Below are 16,916 nucleotides of genomic sequence, written 5' to 3' on the forward strand. Positions count from 1 at the left end.
CCCCCCCCCCCCCCCCCCCCCGTTGGGATCAGAATAATCCTGTTTTTTTTAATCAAAGTTATCCGAATCCTACTGACAAGTTTTCAACAACACAAACTGAAGCTTTGATCCAGATTAAAACTAGGATTGGATTCCGTGATCTAATCAGATTGCTTCTTTCCCTTTTGAACAACCCATTTTTAAGATTTGATCCAATCCGATAACCAAAATCACCTTACCGTTTAACAACTGGCCCCAGAAGATGTTCCTGGATTGACCGTGTTCACTAGTTGAGTGTGAGTTAACATTCGGTCCTGTTTCAATGCTAACTGAGCTTTTCATTTGTACTCGCAGCTGTCAAGAGTTCTGCGCCTACTCAAGTATCCAGCCGAGGACTCTGAAAACCCCCCACAGGTAAATATGAGTCTGTTTGTGTCAGGTGTTTTCTGAAGCCAGAGTCTGGCCCAAATCACAGCCCAGTTAAAACATCTTGATGCAGATCTCATGGGTTGTGGGAATTTTTTAATGAATGGGTGCTTGTTGATTACAGCACATTTTTTTCCAATGTGAACTTCTAATCTTGACGGACACTTTCCAAGTCCTGGACCACAGTGTTGTGTAGCGCAGATAACGTGCCTTATCGGGCACGTATATCTATGCATCGGTCTCGGTCTCGGTCTCGGTCTCTCTCTCTCTCTCTCTCTCTCTCTCTCTCTCTCTCTCTCTCTCTCTCTCTCTCTCTCTCTCTCTCTCTCTCTCTCTCTCTCTCTCTCTCTCTCTCTCTCTCTCTCTCTCTCCGCGTGTCCAAATACACAAGGAGCAGTTGTTGTCAGCTGTGACGACAAATGGAGTCACCATTCCTATATGAGCCCACTTTGCACAAAAATATGTGGCTACATTTGATGTATCTTGGTAGCTATTAAGTTATTCAGGAACATGACGCCTAATTGAATTAAATAAGTTCTTAATCAGGTGTACGGAGCCCTGAGCAGGTGATTGTTTGTCTAACCATGGAAGCATTTGTCAATGAGCACAACAGCAAAACACTTTAGAATCAATGAAACAATTATAGATTGTGGGAGAGGTCTTAAAACAATGGTAAGAGTGTGCTAACAGAGTCATTGTTAATCAGCTCTGTGAGGCTGGTTATCCATCATCACATGTTGGTGTTTGGTTTAGTGTAAACAGATAACTGAGATGACTTTGTGATCCCCTTTGTACCCCAGAGAGGACAAAATGACTCAATGCCCTCTCAACAGATGTCAAGTGGCAGAACAGGTTATAAGTTGTCTTTGTGTTTGTCCTCCAGACAGTGGAGCAGGCCTTCAGGCAGATCCAGAACATTGTTGACTTCAGCTCCAACGTGATGAGCAGCCTGCTGGGAGAGAAGTTCATCCACAGCGGGGTAAGACACGGCTGGGTTCACACGGATAACAGTCAACCAGTGTATTGTTTTTTAGCTCATCTTTTATCTGTTTAGTATTTATCTAAGTTTTTATCTTCCTCCATTGGTTTAACACCGCACTCCTAGAAAATTGTTAGAAACACAATGGTCAAAAAGGGAAACACCTATGGTCGAAACATGGTGCTTACATTACTCACAGTGCAGTCGGAGATTCAGATGTGTTATAATAGTACCGGCCAATGTGGAGTTTTCCTTAAAGCCAAAACAAACAAGACGAGTAAGAAAAAGAAGACCCCAGACAAATACAACACAATTCAATAAAGGCAGGTCTTGGTCACTCATCAGTAACCGTAAAGCCTGTTGCAATTTTACTTTACTTACTGGGGTCCTGTCTCCCCCAGCTGTATGGCACTGGGCTCCCGGGGTCTCGGGGGCCTGTCTCCCCCAGCTGTATGGCCCTGGGGTCCCGGGGTCTTGTCTCCCCCAGGTGTATGGCACTGGGCTCCTGGGCTCCCGGGGTCCCGTCTCCCCCAGCTGTATGGCAGTTAACTTGATATGACCAATACGAATTGTTTGCATTTTGTGACGACGTGTTGGTTCGACGATAAGTCCAGTGCATGGATTGGTCGTCGGGAAGGTATGCTAACTATTCCCTCGTTTTCCCTTCGTTATCAATGCGCCAGTTGTTCCGGAAAGTACCTTCTCTTTTTCTTTACTTTGCCCTCAACAGCTACCGCTGACTCCGCGGCGGGCTTCTTAACGGCGATGTGTCGCAACATTTATTTTTACCGATAATTTTCCTTTGGTCTGTACCTCAGCTCAACTACACGTTGTCACTAATGGCAAAAACCACTTGACAAAGGTCTGGGGTTGACGGAACTATGCGTGGTGAAAGCTCCGGCTGTAAACGCTTAATTTACCATAAGTTCTTCACAATAAAAGTCTTCCTTTATTTTGGTATTTGAAGGTTTGTATTAGGAAGCAGCAAAACTTACTTAGCAACAGCACTCTTTGACAATAGCTGTCCAATCCGTTACAAGGAATGTTTTACAGTCCACCCGCCACTGTGGCTGGTATACAAGGCAAAGTCAGCCGCCACTTTGAAAGATAATTTGCTACCCTGACAATCACCCCCAAAATAATCTGATGATTAGAAACACTACCCAGTAGATCACAGCGCTTTATGGTAGAAAACAGAAACCAAGACTCAGCAGCAGAGACAGATGTGCGGACATGGTCTGTCCACAAACTGGACTAACGTGACTTCATTTTTCTTTACAGGAAGTGGTCAAACTGCCGCTAGAGTTTGTGCGACAGTTGTCAATCAAAGTTCAACATCAAAGACCAGGTAAAACTGTTTAAAAAAACATTTCTGTCGGAAAACTAGTATTTGAATCTGTTAAGAGGAATGGTTTGACATTTTGGGGAATATGTTTAAGCTTATTTGTTTTCTTGCAGAGGGTTATAGATGAGTACTGAAAATGTGTGTGTGTGTGTTTGTCAGCCTGGCGCTGTGAGAAGGTGATGGACATCTACAGCGGCTGTGCACTCTGTCTACCCAACCTGACATCTCCAGCCCTCCACCAGCCAACACACACTCCTCCACTCTGTATTGAGATCAAGGTATACACACACTTAAATATTTCTTATAGTGGCACTGATAATGTTTCAGGAAAGAAAACATTTCTAATAAAGAAGTGCATACAAATGAAGTTAATTTAACTTGAGTTAGGTTTGAGGCTGGTATTAACTTGGTAATAAAACTCTTGTTTAAGATGATGTCCCTCCTCATTTTCAGAAATTCTTTGCCTGTGAATCACTCTCACAGAGGCCAACAACAAATCACATGAGTATGACTGTGTGTTACTTAGCTGTTTTTGTGTCTTGTTTGTTTAGCCTAAGTGTGGCTTCCTGCCGTCCTCTAAACACGTCAGCAAAGACATCAAGACCAAAGTGTGCCGCTTCTGCATGCACCAACACTACAAGGTAATTACAACCACAGTACAGTAAAACAGTACACTAGGAATGCCATGGTGAGGACACTGTTTTCTCACCGATTAATAAACTTATGTAACTATAACTGATGTTATCGATTACACCACAAAAGCACCACAGCTGTGCCTCTCCAGGGAACATCTTACTGTGCTGCCAATTTGAGACAGGAGGTGGAAGCGCTGCAGATTACGGCCCACTCCCCATTCAGCGCCCATGTTAACATAACCTGTGTATAAATTGTTTAATCTCCAGTTAAACTTTTTATCCATATCATATCAATAATTTAAGCTTATAAATGTAATGGAGCTTTAGTATTTGGTAAAGTAGCCCGTGAAAAAAAAAAGCGTGCGAAAACTAGTAGCTACAGTTGCTCTTTTATTGTGTGTGATGTCATCCAAATCTAATCAATGTTTAGGTAAATGTACGTATGTATTGGATTGGACTCAGTATTTCCAAAGGACTTGGGGCCAAAAGCACAGGATCAGAACAGAACTGCTTTAGTACAACTTAAGAACAACAAACTTTTTGTTTCTGTTACTGCTGTCTCATCTTTGACATTTTGTCCTTAAACACTTTGTATTCTTTCTCTCCAGGTGGCCAATGGAAAGTGGAAGAGACGCAGTCTGTACTGTCCTCTCGACCTTTTCTCAGGGTGAGATTACTGCAGCAACTGTTAAAATCAACACTACTGCCTTGCCGTTACTATGTGTAAAACTCATTAGCAGTTATACTGCAGTAATGTATTTAGCAACACTGTATATGTATATTAAGGTAAGTTATGCAACATATCCTACCACAACACTGCAGAATCAGCTTCTTATAATAAAGCTGCTTCACTGTTTTTTCAGAAACGGACAGAGAATGCACTTTGCCATCAGACACCTGATAGAAGAACCTCAGAACAACTTCAAAATCTTCAAGGTGAGACACAACCCCAGCCACGCCTGTCTGGCTGAAAAACGTCACAACTTCAGACTTCATTAGCAGCACCGTCGATCAATACGTCTGTTTTACAGAATAGGTTCTAAAGGCACACGTGCACTGAAAGTGTAAATTGACGTGCCTCAATTGAGGCTTTCATGGTGCACTGCACAGCATTAGATCTGAAGCACCAACACCAAAGAAGCAGCAGTATTTTAGAAAAGATTGCTATCTGGGCCAGTGTTTCCATTACATTAGTACAAAATTGGTGCCGGTTGCATTTTACCAGTCAAAAACAAATGATAAGCAGGAAAATAAAGAAACAATATCATCAAAGGATGTAAATGTCTACTATTTTTGTTGAAATGCAGCATGGTGGCCCAATGGTTAGCAGCTGGGTTCTGGGTTCCCATCCAGGTCGTTACGGGCATTTCTGTGTGGAGTTTGTATGTTCTCCCCATGTTTGCGTGGGTTTCCTCTGGGTGCTCCGGTTTCCCCCACCATCAAAAAATATGTACTAGGTCTCCAGTCAGTGCCCTTGATCAAGGCACTGGCTCAGATCTGGAGTTGGTCCCTGGGTGCTGTAATTGACTGCCCACTGCTCCCTTGAGGGATGGCTTAAAGGCAGAGAATGAATGTTGCTACATGTATGTGTATGTGACAATAAAGTACCTTCTACTACTTCTTCTGCTACAGGTAGAGGCCAAAATAATTAAATTAACGCACATGCGGCCAATATGAATTAAAATAGGTCTATTTGCTAGGCAGAGAAAAAAAACAATACAAACTACAGAACACAAAATTAATTAAGTGCCGACTTAAATCCAAATAGTGGAAATGAGTTCCTCTCTGCAACTGGCAATGCACAGAAGTCTCTGTCTTCCCCAAGGAAACGTCACTGCGTTGTTTTGACGCAGTTCTGCAGGAAGACGCCTCTCTGCTGGCACACTGGAGATTGGAATCTCGCAGGCGACCCCGGCCAGGTTGACCCACTACGGGTACATTTTACCGTGATACCAATAAGAACCTTGCAGGCTTTTGAGAAAGGCAAGCCTTTGTGCCATTAATGAGAGGGGCTGAAGCTGGACCCGACTTGTACTCGCCGGCATTTTCTTGTCTTAATTTCCTTGTTTGTTATGTCCTTTTTGTTTTTTGTTATGGAAAAAACCTGACCGTTCATTGTTTTAATAGAGCGAAAGATAGGAAAATCACTGTAACCTATTTTAATTCAAGTTGTGCAGAGGGAATTAAGCCTATTTCTACCGGTCATTTTGACCAGAGACAATTAGATTTTTCTTAAGACAAAGGTTGTGTATAACAGATACAGTAGGGCTTGAAACTTTGGGCACCCCAGGTAAAAAAATGTATTAATGTGCATATAGACCCCAAGAAAAGACCGTTTTCGAAAAAGCATCAAATGACAGATTAGAAATTTGTATAATGTGTCACAAAAATTCATTTCTTCTTGTTTTGAGGTATCTCCTCCCATTCTTCCTTCCAAAAGTCTTCCAGTTCTTTAAGATTTCTGGGCTGTCTGTAGTGCACTGCTCTTTAAAGGTCTATCCATAGATTTTCAATTATGTTGAGGTCAGGAGATTGTGAAGGCCATGGCAAAACCTCCAGTTTACGCCTCTTGATGTAATCCACCGTAGATTTTGAGGTGTGTTTAGGATCATTGTCCGTTTATAGAAGCCATTCTCTCTTTAACGGCTAACAAGTTCTAATCTAACCTCATCAGTCCACAGAACTTGTTCCCACAATGCATCAGGCTTGTCTATATGTTCATTTGCAAACTTCAAATGAGGATTTTTGTGGTGAGGATGTAGAAGAGGTTTTCTTCTGAAGACTCTTCCATGAAGACCATGTTTGTACAAGTATCTTTTTCTGGCTGGATATGCAGTCAAACGTGGGATTGGACTTGCTTTTCTCACAATCCTGCGAGCTATTCTGTCTGATATTTTCTTGGTCTTCCAGATCTTGCTTTAACTTCCACTGTCTGACTGCCATTTCTTAATTACATTCCAAACAGAGGATATTGGCATCTGAAAACACTTTGCTATCTTCTGATAGCCTTCTCCTGCTTTGTGAGCGTCAACTATTTTCAGTTTGTTTTTCTAGACAACTGCCATGATGCTGATTGTTGGGCCAAGGTCAGATGAGTCTGGGCATTTAAAACCTTAAGATTGACATCACCTGGTCTTTCCAGACGATGATTGAGAACAATCCATGACGCTGTCAGGTCTCAGCTTTCCAAAGGAGGCGGGGCATGCTATAAACTTTTCAGGGTGTCCAAACTTTTGCAGCCTCTATTTTTTTTTTCAGACGTTATTTTGAAAGTGTAAATGACGGAAATAAAATCTGACTTTTTTTTGACATATTATACAAATTTCAAATCTGTCAATGGATGCTTTTTGAAAACCTTTCTTGGCGTCTTTGTGCACATTGATAAAAATCTTTACCTGGGGTTCTTAAACTTTCGAGCCCCACTGTATCCTTTTCAGTGGTAGCATTACTTTGTCCCATGACAGTTGTAAAACTGTCATAATCAAGCCTATAATTACATTTTACTTACATTTGCATTAATTCAGGCTATAGAACATAAAGGCTAGATTATGTAGAGATGACCAGAGGTATCAACCCTGCAGTGACTTTTCATCACCAAACAGGTGATTGAGTTTTTCTTCTGCAGTCACTAAAAACATTGCAAATGCGTTATAGTGCTTGTTCCTCATCCTCCGACCTGCGGTATTTTGCCGCACGTCATTTCCCCTCTGTCTCCCATTTCATGTCTTCAGATGTCCTGTCAAAGGCCTAAAAATGTCAAAATAATCTTTTAAAAACAAATTAGCTTGATTCACACAACTTAAAAAAATATATATGCAGAGCGAATCCCCGTGGCGTATACATTACTACCACACTGCTCTCACGCCTGGTGTGGCCAGTTTCATTGATTAACACTGACCTCAGTCAGTCAGCGAGACAGACGTGCAGCAAGGTGCCAAAATATAACTTACTTTATTTTGACTTTATTACATTTTTATTATACAATATATTCTTATAAATTGTAATTCCAAGACCAAGGGAACTTTATCTGGATGCACAGTATCCTGGATCCATGGAATAACTGGCCTTTAAAAATAAAAGTCTGCCTGTCTCTATGGAAATTTAACATAGGGGGGTGGATACTTATGCCACCTGTATTTTAGGGAAGAACATTTATTTATTTACAATACATGATTCATTCACAAAGAAAATTGGTGTCCTTAAAAGGTTGGATTTTTCTATTTTTTAACTATTGAAATTGATCAATTTCCAAAAGATTTTTTTTTAATCAACTTTACCATGGGTTTTTAAACTTATGCAAGCTACTGTATTTAAAATAATGGGTGTACTTCAAAATTGCTTTCATTGTGTTTGGGCCTTAAAGCTACATCAACACTAAGTTTTCATTTCAAATGGCGTTTAGGCGTTAGATCAGCAATGACACGCCCTGCTGGAGATGGATGAACAGTGTTGTTTTAGAGGCGAGATGGTTGTCTGGCTGCTGCTGCAACGAGGAATCCCAAGCCGGCCCCATATTTTAAAATATAAAGAATCCCAGTGCAGCCTGGTGTCGAAGCCTCGACTAAGACAAACTTTATCTCTACTCTAGGCTTGTGTTGCTGAAAATGTGACCTTTGATCTTCTGATTCAGCTTTTTTTTAACTCTGAATCAAAGATGTGCTAAATCCTGAGCTGTCTGTCTGTCTCAGGGCGGTCAGTGTATCTACAGCAGTAAGGAGGGCAGTGACGACGTGATGGACCTGACTTCTCTGCTGCATCACCTCCGCCCATACTTCCAGCATGGAAACAACCGGATCAACAGTCACATGACCAGCAAAGCTGTCCTGAACGACTTCATCCAGGTAAAACCAACAGATAACGGGGGTTTTCTTTTAATACAAAGTAAAAATATATTGGTGAGGTTGCAAGAAACTAAAAATGTACCAACAGAACAAATCAGAAAACCAGGAGTATTTTCCAGATGTGAACTGCTGTCAGTTGGAGATGTGAGAAGAGGAACTCACAGCAGCTGTCAGTGTTAGTCCCTTATTTTAAAAACACTAGATTGAAGTTAGTTATATTTCCCCAAAACATAGTTTAGTTGTGGATCTGAGTTCTCCTTCATCTCCTGGTTACAGATGACTCAGACCGTCCATGCACATTGAAGGTACCTAAACGACGGTTTCCACACTTTAAGATCACTTGGAGCTACCCGAGCACACCGACAGGCTGCATCTGATCCCGAACCTCACGGTGTGCTGAACAGCCAAATAGACATAACCAGCTTTTATTAAATTGTTTTTGAAGACTACACATTTAGACTATTTTAGCACAAATTATGAGATTACCGATTTTTAATCATTCTTGACAAAATTAATATAAAGGCCTATTTAAGGTTTGGTTTTTTGAAGAATAAGAGTTTTGGGTGGGCGTTTTGAAAAGTGGGTGGTCCTAGTCTTTCAGGCCCACCCATAACACCGGGCCTGGTCTGCAGTTATTGATCTGATTGGAAGGTTTAACTGGGGGATTTAGACGCAAGACTCCTCAAAACAATAGTAATGATGTTCATAGTAGACTTTCTCTGTCGAACACGACACAAAGCACGTTTCATTGACTGTCTCCGTCTTCAGACACACACTGTGGTGAGGCCTCATAGGCACTAATCTCTCTGCAGGTCCTGGTGAATGCCCTGCTGAGTGGGGGTGGAGGAGCTGGAGGGGTGGTGACGGACAGACAAGGAGAAGGATGGAGCTTCTGTGAAGCAAGTGCGTTCAACAAGGAGAGGATTCGCCATGGTCAGAACCTGTTTCTTTCTGCGTTCAGTGATTCCACTACACTGGTGTTTTAGAAGTGGTCTGAGCGCCACTCAGTTACAGCTGAAGGAAGGTCTAGAAGCTCAAAGTTGTTCAAATAACTAAACACACAATATGCAGACTGTAAAATCAAACTCTACTAGCACAAGTTTATTTATTGTCCTTATTTAAGCTCCAACTTCTACAATGCTCTCACTTGCTGGTCTTCTTTGTCTTGGAGTTTTGTTGCTATTTGTTTTTTCTCCCTGGTGTGAATTGTAACTAGCGCTGTGGGCCAGTCTAACAAGTGTGTGTGTGTGTGTGTGTGTGTGTGCAGCCTGTCTTTCCTCTCTTACAAAGGGTTTTCCTGTGCAGCAGCCCCCCCCACAAATGTTTGTGGTTTGAAAGAAGCGTTTGTCTTTTCAACAACATTTAGCTTGTCACATCTGATTATGGGAAACTAAAAACCCGACATCTTTTTTGTGCATGTTTTTTGGTGCGGAGCATGACTCTTCCTGATTCAAACATTTTAAGTTGCGATAATATACTAGTCCAGAATTGTGCCCTTAAACAGTTTGATTAGAACATAAACATTGTCTCTCTGTGTGTGTGTGTGTGTACAGGCTCTCAGGGTTTACCCAGTGACAGTGTTTTGTTCAGGACACTTCAGACTCAGATGTTGGACACGCTGGACATTGAAGGACTTTACCCTCTGTTCCGCCGGGTGGAGCAACACTTGCAGGACTTCCCTAAAGAGAGGTAATACACAGTCACCCAGTACCAGAAAAGAGCTTTAGTAAGTGTTTATTTGCCCATCACTTATGAAGGGCCACTGTCTGATCTCTGGCATCACTTCCTGCCTGTCTTCGTGTCAGAACTCGTCTTCAGATGGATGGACCGTACAACGAGGCCTTCCTAGAGAAGCTGCAGAAGTGTCCGACTGAGGACGACGGCTCTGTGGAGTACGCTGTCGCCAAGGTAAGACTAGAGCTGGAACCTCAGGTCAGGTTCTGTGTGCAATGGTCGAGGGTTTCCAAATATCAGCGGAGTGTGAATGAGAGCATTACACATTAAATCATCGGGACAAACTGAGCTGGATTTCTAATTTAGGTTATGCAGGGACAGTGGAAGAAATGGATTGACTCATTGTTCTTTTTGTGTAAATCGGTTACTAAATAGAGCTCGTTTTTTACCCTCTGAACACCCACCTACCTTAAGACGGGCGCATGTCTAACTTCTGTCTGTTTTGACTTCAGGTCCACCAGTACCGCGTTTCCATGACAGCCAAGGACTGCTCCATCATGATCACCCTGGTACCTAGAAGTGAGGCTGAAGAGGATGATGAAGGGTAAGACTGTATCTTTAATACGACTAGTGCTGCAGCAAACTGCTCCAACAGTGTTCATTATAACACTGTTACCATCATGGAACTGGTTCCTGATCACTGAGATTTACAGTTGATCAATGATCTGTGATTAATGAAATTCATACTTATCACAATTAAATACCAAAACTTTTCCCACCATTCTTACATTTACTTTATATACAGTACTTATAAACTAAAACCTTAATTGTATATTGAAATTAGTTCTTGGTTTCATGGCAACTTCCTGGTAATTACTTATTGATAGTTGGTCCCTTTCAGAGTGTAGTACCTGATGAAGTCCACCAGGTGGAGCCAGACGCCCGCTCAGCATATGTAAACTGAATCCTAGTGATGGTGTTCAAATGAAGCTTCGCTAACCGCTCTTTATTTTCTGAGCTCACTCAATGGCGCTCTCTGTTCAACAAAGGGTTGAAAACACACACACACGGCCATTCCTTTAAACAGAGCGCCATCTAGTGAGCTCAGGAAAAAAAAAGACAGTGGTTCACGAAGCTTCTTTTGACCATCACTGCTGAAACATCCGTTCTACCCTTCTCCTCCCCTAGTCTTTCCAGTCAAAGGTGGCTCAGGGACTTCCTCTCCTCCAGACCTCCTGCCTTCTCTTACTCTGTCTCCATCTTGGATCTGGACCCGAAGCCGTTCGACAGCATCCCCCGCCAGTTGCGCCTGGACCAGAAGATCGTCTCCTGCTACCTGAGGACTGGTGGTGCCTTGCCAAAGGGCTCTACGCCGCCGCACTCTGGCATCTTCACAGCGGCAGAGAGGGAGGACTGCACGCTGCTCTTCCACCCTGTGTGATTGGCCAATTAGAGCCGGACAAAGACCCTGAAGACGAAGACCTACTCCCTCCCTGCTGATGCTTCAGACAGACGCCATGTTGATGCAGTGTAGAATCACTTCATACCAGAGCTGTTTATCGGAGACTTCACTGCAGCACTTTGTCCATGCTAACAGTTACCAGCTCAACAAAACTAAAACCTCTAGGAAGTCATCGCTCACCCACCAGGCGTTTAAGAGACTTCCAAAACTTCCGTTAATGGTTCTAGAGTTCTTTTGTGTCGTTGTTCCTCATTCCTGTCAGGAGGTGAATCCCAACATCGCTCTCTTCTGTCATGATTCATATTTATTAGAAAATTAACTTTTAAAAGAGTTCGGATTAACCCCCTGGCAACAACATGGCCGCTCTCTGCGGCAACACTGCTGACAGTGACGCTCTGAGTGAAAGAACGAGGGAGACAAGAAAACAGATGGTTGGGCTTAGACGCATGTCAGTTCCTGAATGAAGGCGAGGCCAATACGTATGTCCAGGTAGAACTGGTGTTCTCTTAACATTAGCATTGTAACGGAAGCACTCGTTACCATAGCTACAGCTACAGGCACAGAGAAGGGGCCAATGTTTCAGGGCTGGTAGATTACACAGGTTGCTTGTATTGAAAACCTTCACGAACGAGGTGCAAGGAGATGTCAAAGGTCAAATGTCTGACTGGTTGTTTTTCTTTGAGAGGAGTGGAGTTAAAGGGCCAGTCGCTCCCTCTAGTGATACATATCCAGGTTTTGACTCCTCAGAACCAGTCCCACTTTAACGCTGCATAACCTACAGAAGACACTGGAGACAGTTTTTATAGAAACTATTCAAAAGAAAATAGTCCCAATAAAAACTAGAACATCCATTGTATTGTGGTGGAGACGCGCATCTCAAAACCTGGACCAATAAACAAAAGAGGCTGCATGGAGATTTCCCTGGAGGGAAGAGAGAGAACCCGCTCCGCCGTGTGTTTCTTAGCTCCAGCTGTCCAGTACAGCCGCCTTGTTATACATTTTATTTTTAAGAAACTTGTTCTTTTAATGTTGATACTGTCAGATGTTATATTATACTATGTTTTGTCCACCTCATTTACATACGTGAGAGGGACAGAACTCCATATAATACAGTCCAGTATAGCTTCATCAATGGAGATGCTGTTGTATTGTTTTAGTACTGAGTGTATAGACAAGTCATTTGGGTAAACTGACCCTTTAAGGTCCAGCTGGGACCAAGCAGCTTTTGTAGGATTTTTTAAGCGAAGCTTTTTTTTTGTTCTGACATAAATCCTACTTTTGTGTTGGAAACAAGCAAATTATCTTATTAACTGTTATTGTTATCACAGCCGGTTGGAAGAAAAGCAGCATATTAATAGTTGTCTAACACTCCTGTGTTTACTAACCTGGTGCTAGGTAGCTTTGTAAATGTACGGTTACATTACACTCCGGTGTGGGAATATTTGCCCCGTCTCTTATTTACAGTTGGAGTCAGCCACGTGCTTCCTGGTCAGAGTTGACCTTTGACCTGTGAGTCCACACAGTCGGCCGATAGAAACACTGATGGGAGTATGTTGAATTTATTTTTGCGGTATCCCTGGCCAGGCTTTGCCGGTTTTGAAAAAGCACTGTGGGACAAAGTAGGTGAGTGAGACTACTCCGATGCATAGAGAGATCCCAAATTATTCCGACATCTAGGTATTTGGCAGGTTTTGCGTCCAACATTTTGGCCAAATCCTTACGTACTGCTTGTATAGCGGGCGGGTTTGAATACAGCCGCTGTCATCACAATACCAGAAGACTAATGTGACCGTACCTTCCTAGAGCAGAGGATTTTAAATGGAAGCCTTCTTTCTCTTCACCAGAGGTCAGCGTGTCCGTTCTATTTCAGATAAGTGTAACCCACCACAGCAAAGGCTGCTGGGTAACAGCAGTCCTCTTCAGATTCAGCTTAATGCTGCTCCGCTGGTTTTCTGTGCCATAAGTGGCTTGATGTGTGTTTGTCCATGTGCCTAAATGTTCTGTTTGGACTGGAGGGTGGTGGTGGTGTGTGTGTAGAATACTCTTTTTGTTACAGGGTGCGTTCACAGCTAAGATCTGAGATATATCTGTGTTGGTTCGTCTCTGTTCAGACTGACATCAGATCAGTGGAGGCTGCTGTGGACGCAGCCGTCAACTCTCAGTACCTCGAACTCCTGAAGACCCGAACTGAACTGAAGCTCAACAGGGTCAGCTGGTGTTTGCAAAGAGATGCGTTCAGGAGTGCTGGGAGGTTTAAGGACAGGGCGGTGATGTCACCAGGAGTTGAGACTTACACCCAGTTACCATCAGCAGATGGGTGTTGACTTGAGTCCAGATGTCGTCTGTCTCGGGTCTCTCCGTTGTCAGGTACAAACCTGGGATTCCCCTCCTGGTGATCTCATCGTCCTCTTAAACCAGCCGCGCTCACAGAGGCTTAAGATAAACTGGTAACACTTGACTTCCGTTCCTGTTTAGTGTCCACTCTCCAACCTCCACCACCTTCATCAGCCAATCAAACGTCTGAAAACAAATCACACTACACGACCGAAACGTCTTCACACTCCACTGTGCTGTCCCGCCGTTTGTCACCATCACGGCGACGCGGTCAGTAGTTCTGTTCCAGCCACACACTAAAAAGGTGTAAGAGCAGAGAGATTGCAGTCCGGTAATCAGAACTCTGTAACACTCGAGACAGTTGGACAGACTGACACCGTGGCTGCCTGGGAGACGGAGGCGTCTCAGCTGGAGAGTGGACAGCAGTGAACTGAACCAACCACTGATATTTGAACTGAAGATGCAACAGGCAGCAGAGGCTCTCTCTCTGAGTTAGACCGTTGAAGACTAAATCGAGTTAACTTCTGAACAGTTTAACAATTAACTTTATGCCAAACCATCCGATCACAGATGCCGCAACTATGTCTTAATACGTTTTAATTTTTTTCCAATTGTTCCTAATTTTACTTTTATTCCACACGTGCATGAGAATGTTTCGACCGGAAACGTTGTCATGTCTGTGTAGAATAATAAAATAAATGTCCATCGCGGTAACTTTATCTCAAAGTGATTTAACTACAGTTGTAAAGGTAGTTCTGGACAAAGAGCCTTCACCTGTATTACACAGCCAACATCAGCAGATTGACTTTAGTTGTCAACGAGAATAAGAAGTGATAGGTGCTCAGACGTTTCCATGACAACTGGGTCAACAGGTCCAGAACAAAAGCAAATGGACCAGAGTTGAGATGGATTTGTGAAAACCCTAATTTCATAAAGACATTCATATTTAGATCTACCATCTTTGGGAGGTTTAGGTTGGGAAAAGTTAAAGTCCTATGGTGCAGCAGACAGAATATTTTTCAGGATTCTGGAAATATTGGGTTCAGATTTAATGCAACGCACAGTAATACGTAGAGCTGCTAAATTGCAAAATGATTTCATTTAAGATCATGTTAAGGATTACAGAAGAGCTCTTTTGTAATTAGGGGAAATCAAACTGTTCTCACAGGGAGGCGGAGCTTCGGCAGGTGAGCTGCCGTCTGATTGGCTGGTTGCCTCTGCCCTGCTGTCTGCCTGCAGAAACATCACAGCACTGTGATACCTACAGACTTCTAATAACTGCGTGTGTGTAAATAACTGAGAGAAGAAAACTATTTCAAAATACAAAGGCAACACTGCTGTTTGGCATTTTGTATTTAAATTATTTATTTTTGTAGATTTTGACCAATGAGCACTGCTGTTAAAACTGTCACGGTCGTGCTCTTTCTATTGAATAAAGATTTCTAAGAGACTAATCCGTCGCTGAGTTTCCTTGTGTGTACATGTTCATGTATTAATATACTGGACCCAACAGCTGAGAAATGCTTTGGTCATGTTTTACATCTTATCTGGTTGTTGTGCAGAGATGAAAATGTGAGTCATGTGTCCTATGACAAGCTGACCGCCATGATGACTGACTCCACAGCGGCTTCAGGTCCCAGAATTCTCAGCAGGCTCTGAAAGGCCTCAGCAGCGCCACCGACCGCCTGGGAGGGAAACAACTGCAGCGCTGCAGAGAAGGAAGAGAGAAAAACAACTGAACGCCATCTTACCAAAGTGTTGCCAGTCAGTTTGAACTGTGAAGATGTCAGAAAAATGATTACATTAATTAATTTACAGCTACTTTGATAATTATTTTAGTCATTTTTAAAGCAGAAAATTATGTAATACATTAGCCGGTACCAGATTCTCAGTGTGAGGATCAAATTCTATTTTTCTGTGATATACTGAAAATCTTTGGGTTTTGGACTGATGATCAGATATAACTTAACAAAAATCCCCCCAAAAATAATAAATAGAGTCTAATTCAGTGCTCATCAACACAGCTCAATGTGCAAACATTCTACAAGTATAATAAGATTTATAGAGAATAGAGTTGTTTTCCCAGTAGAATCTCAGAGCTCAGTCTGGTTTAAATTAGTTAGCGGTAGCGATTTCACGTTGACATTTCAGACACATTACCTGCTGGTTTATTGTCCTGAATATTCATTTATCTGTTACAGTCGGAGAAAAGTCAAAGGTGTCCCCTCACTTTCAAACTCCTGTATTGTTGGAGCTCGTTTAAGCAGCATGTAGCCAGAATTTAATTTATCATTTATTTATTCTCTGGTGTGATTAATTCGAACAATGTATTCTAAAGTTCATTTGATACTCAGGGCAAGAAAACACATGACACCCACATTTTGTTTTGGGACTAAACTTGTGATTGCAGGTAAGATTAGTGTGTTAATAAGACAGAAATGTCAGTGTCTTTTCCTAGTTTGAGTTGAGGTGAACTGTATTTTACCTTTCTCGGGGATCTTGGTCAGCAGCTCGATCTTTGGAGTGACTCCGCCCTCTCTGGAGACCTCGACGGACCAATAAACGAACAAGACACAGCTGTGGACACAGACAGACGGTGAGAGGCCGTTCGGGTGGTACTGTGCTCCATCAGTATCGTTATATTTACCCAGAAAGCTCGGGGTGATTCAGAGTCATGACCGCTGACCTGACGCCTCCAGGAAGAGAGACGACAGACGGATACTTCTCCTGCAGAGAGATGAACACACAGTGAGACTCATTATCTTCAGATCAACTTCAGGAAGATTTTTCACTCAGAGTGGACGTTGGTTACAACATCTGTTTAGTAACCTGAACACCAGGCCTCATTAGTCAGAGAAAATACCCAAATATGAAGTACTGAGTACACGAGTTTTAGGCTGTGTTGTTGTTTCATTGACTTTGCAGCTGAGAGGTTGATACATGAAAGCTGCTTCAGTTTAGAAGAAAATAATTCGGCTGAGTTTATTGATGTAATAAAGTGTACATCTGATCTGACTTCTGAGGAATTACATAATGACACTGCTGTCGTGTAACGAGGGCGCCCTACTCTTGCTCATGCTTAGTCCATTTCCTTTTATGTTACATAATATGATGTTATTAGAAATTATTTATTTTAAAAAATAAGGGCACTGTCATTTTAGTGCTTTAGTGTAGTGGCGTTGCCTAGCGTCTGCGTCGGGCAACTCTCCTCCGAGACCTGTGAGGTCTCATCCGCCTACGG

At 42.6% G+C, this 16,916-nt stretch overlaps 2 protein-coding genes across 2 annotated transcripts in view; one reads left to right on the plus strand and one right to left on the minus strand.

Annotated features, from left to right (window-relative positions):
• ippk (inositol 1,3,4,5,6-pentakisphosphate 2-kinase) overlaps positions 1-11,664 on the plus strand; it is a 19,359-nt gene extending 7,695 nt beyond the window's left edge. The window contains exons 2-14 of the mRNA XM_034868969.1: positions 334-393; positions 1,289-1,384; positions 2,666-2,732; positions 2,889-3,007; positions 3,281-3,370; positions 3,973-4,031; positions 4,228-4,300; positions 8,053-8,205; positions 9,018-9,138; positions 9,759-9,894; positions 10,011-10,113; positions 10,392-10,483; positions 11,068-11,664. Of these exons, the coding sequence (XP_034724860.1) occupies positions 334-393; positions 1,289-1,384; positions 2,666-2,732; positions 2,889-3,007; positions 3,281-3,370; positions 3,973-4,031; positions 4,228-4,300; positions 8,053-8,205; positions 9,018-9,138; positions 9,759-9,894; positions 10,011-10,113; positions 10,392-10,483; positions 11,068-11,320 (1,422 nt within the window). The 3' untranslated portion in view covers positions 11,321-11,664. The remainder of the gene's footprint in view (positions 1-333; positions 394-1,288; positions 1,385-2,665; positions 2,733-2,888; positions 3,008-3,280; positions 3,371-3,972; positions 4,032-4,227; positions 4,301-8,052; positions 8,206-9,017; positions 9,139-9,758; positions 9,895-10,010; positions 10,114-10,391; positions 10,484-11,067) is intronic.
• A 3,351-nt stretch (positions 11,665-15,015) lies between these two features.
• The window catches only part of cenpp (centromere protein P), a 108,350-nt gene continuing 106,449 nt past the window's right edge, over positions 15,016-16,916 (minus strand). Inside the window, exons 7-9 of the mRNA XM_034868982.1 lie at positions 16,323-16,402; positions 16,161-16,252; positions 15,016-15,383 (exon numbers count right to left, since the gene is read on the minus strand). Coding sequence (XP_034724873.1) covers positions 15,262-15,383; positions 16,161-16,252; positions 16,323-16,402 — 294 coding nt within the window. The 3' untranslated portion in view covers positions 15,016-15,261. The remainder of the gene's footprint in view (positions 15,384-16,160; positions 16,253-16,322; positions 16,403-16,916) is intronic.

This window comes from Etheostoma cragini, chromosome 4, assembly GCF_013103735.1.
Source record: "Etheostoma cragini isolate CJK2018 chromosome 4, CSU_Ecrag_1.0, whole genome shotgun sequence".
NCBI classification, from domain to species: Eukaryota; Metazoa; Chordata; class Actinopteri; order Perciformes; family Percidae; genus Etheostoma; species Etheostoma cragini.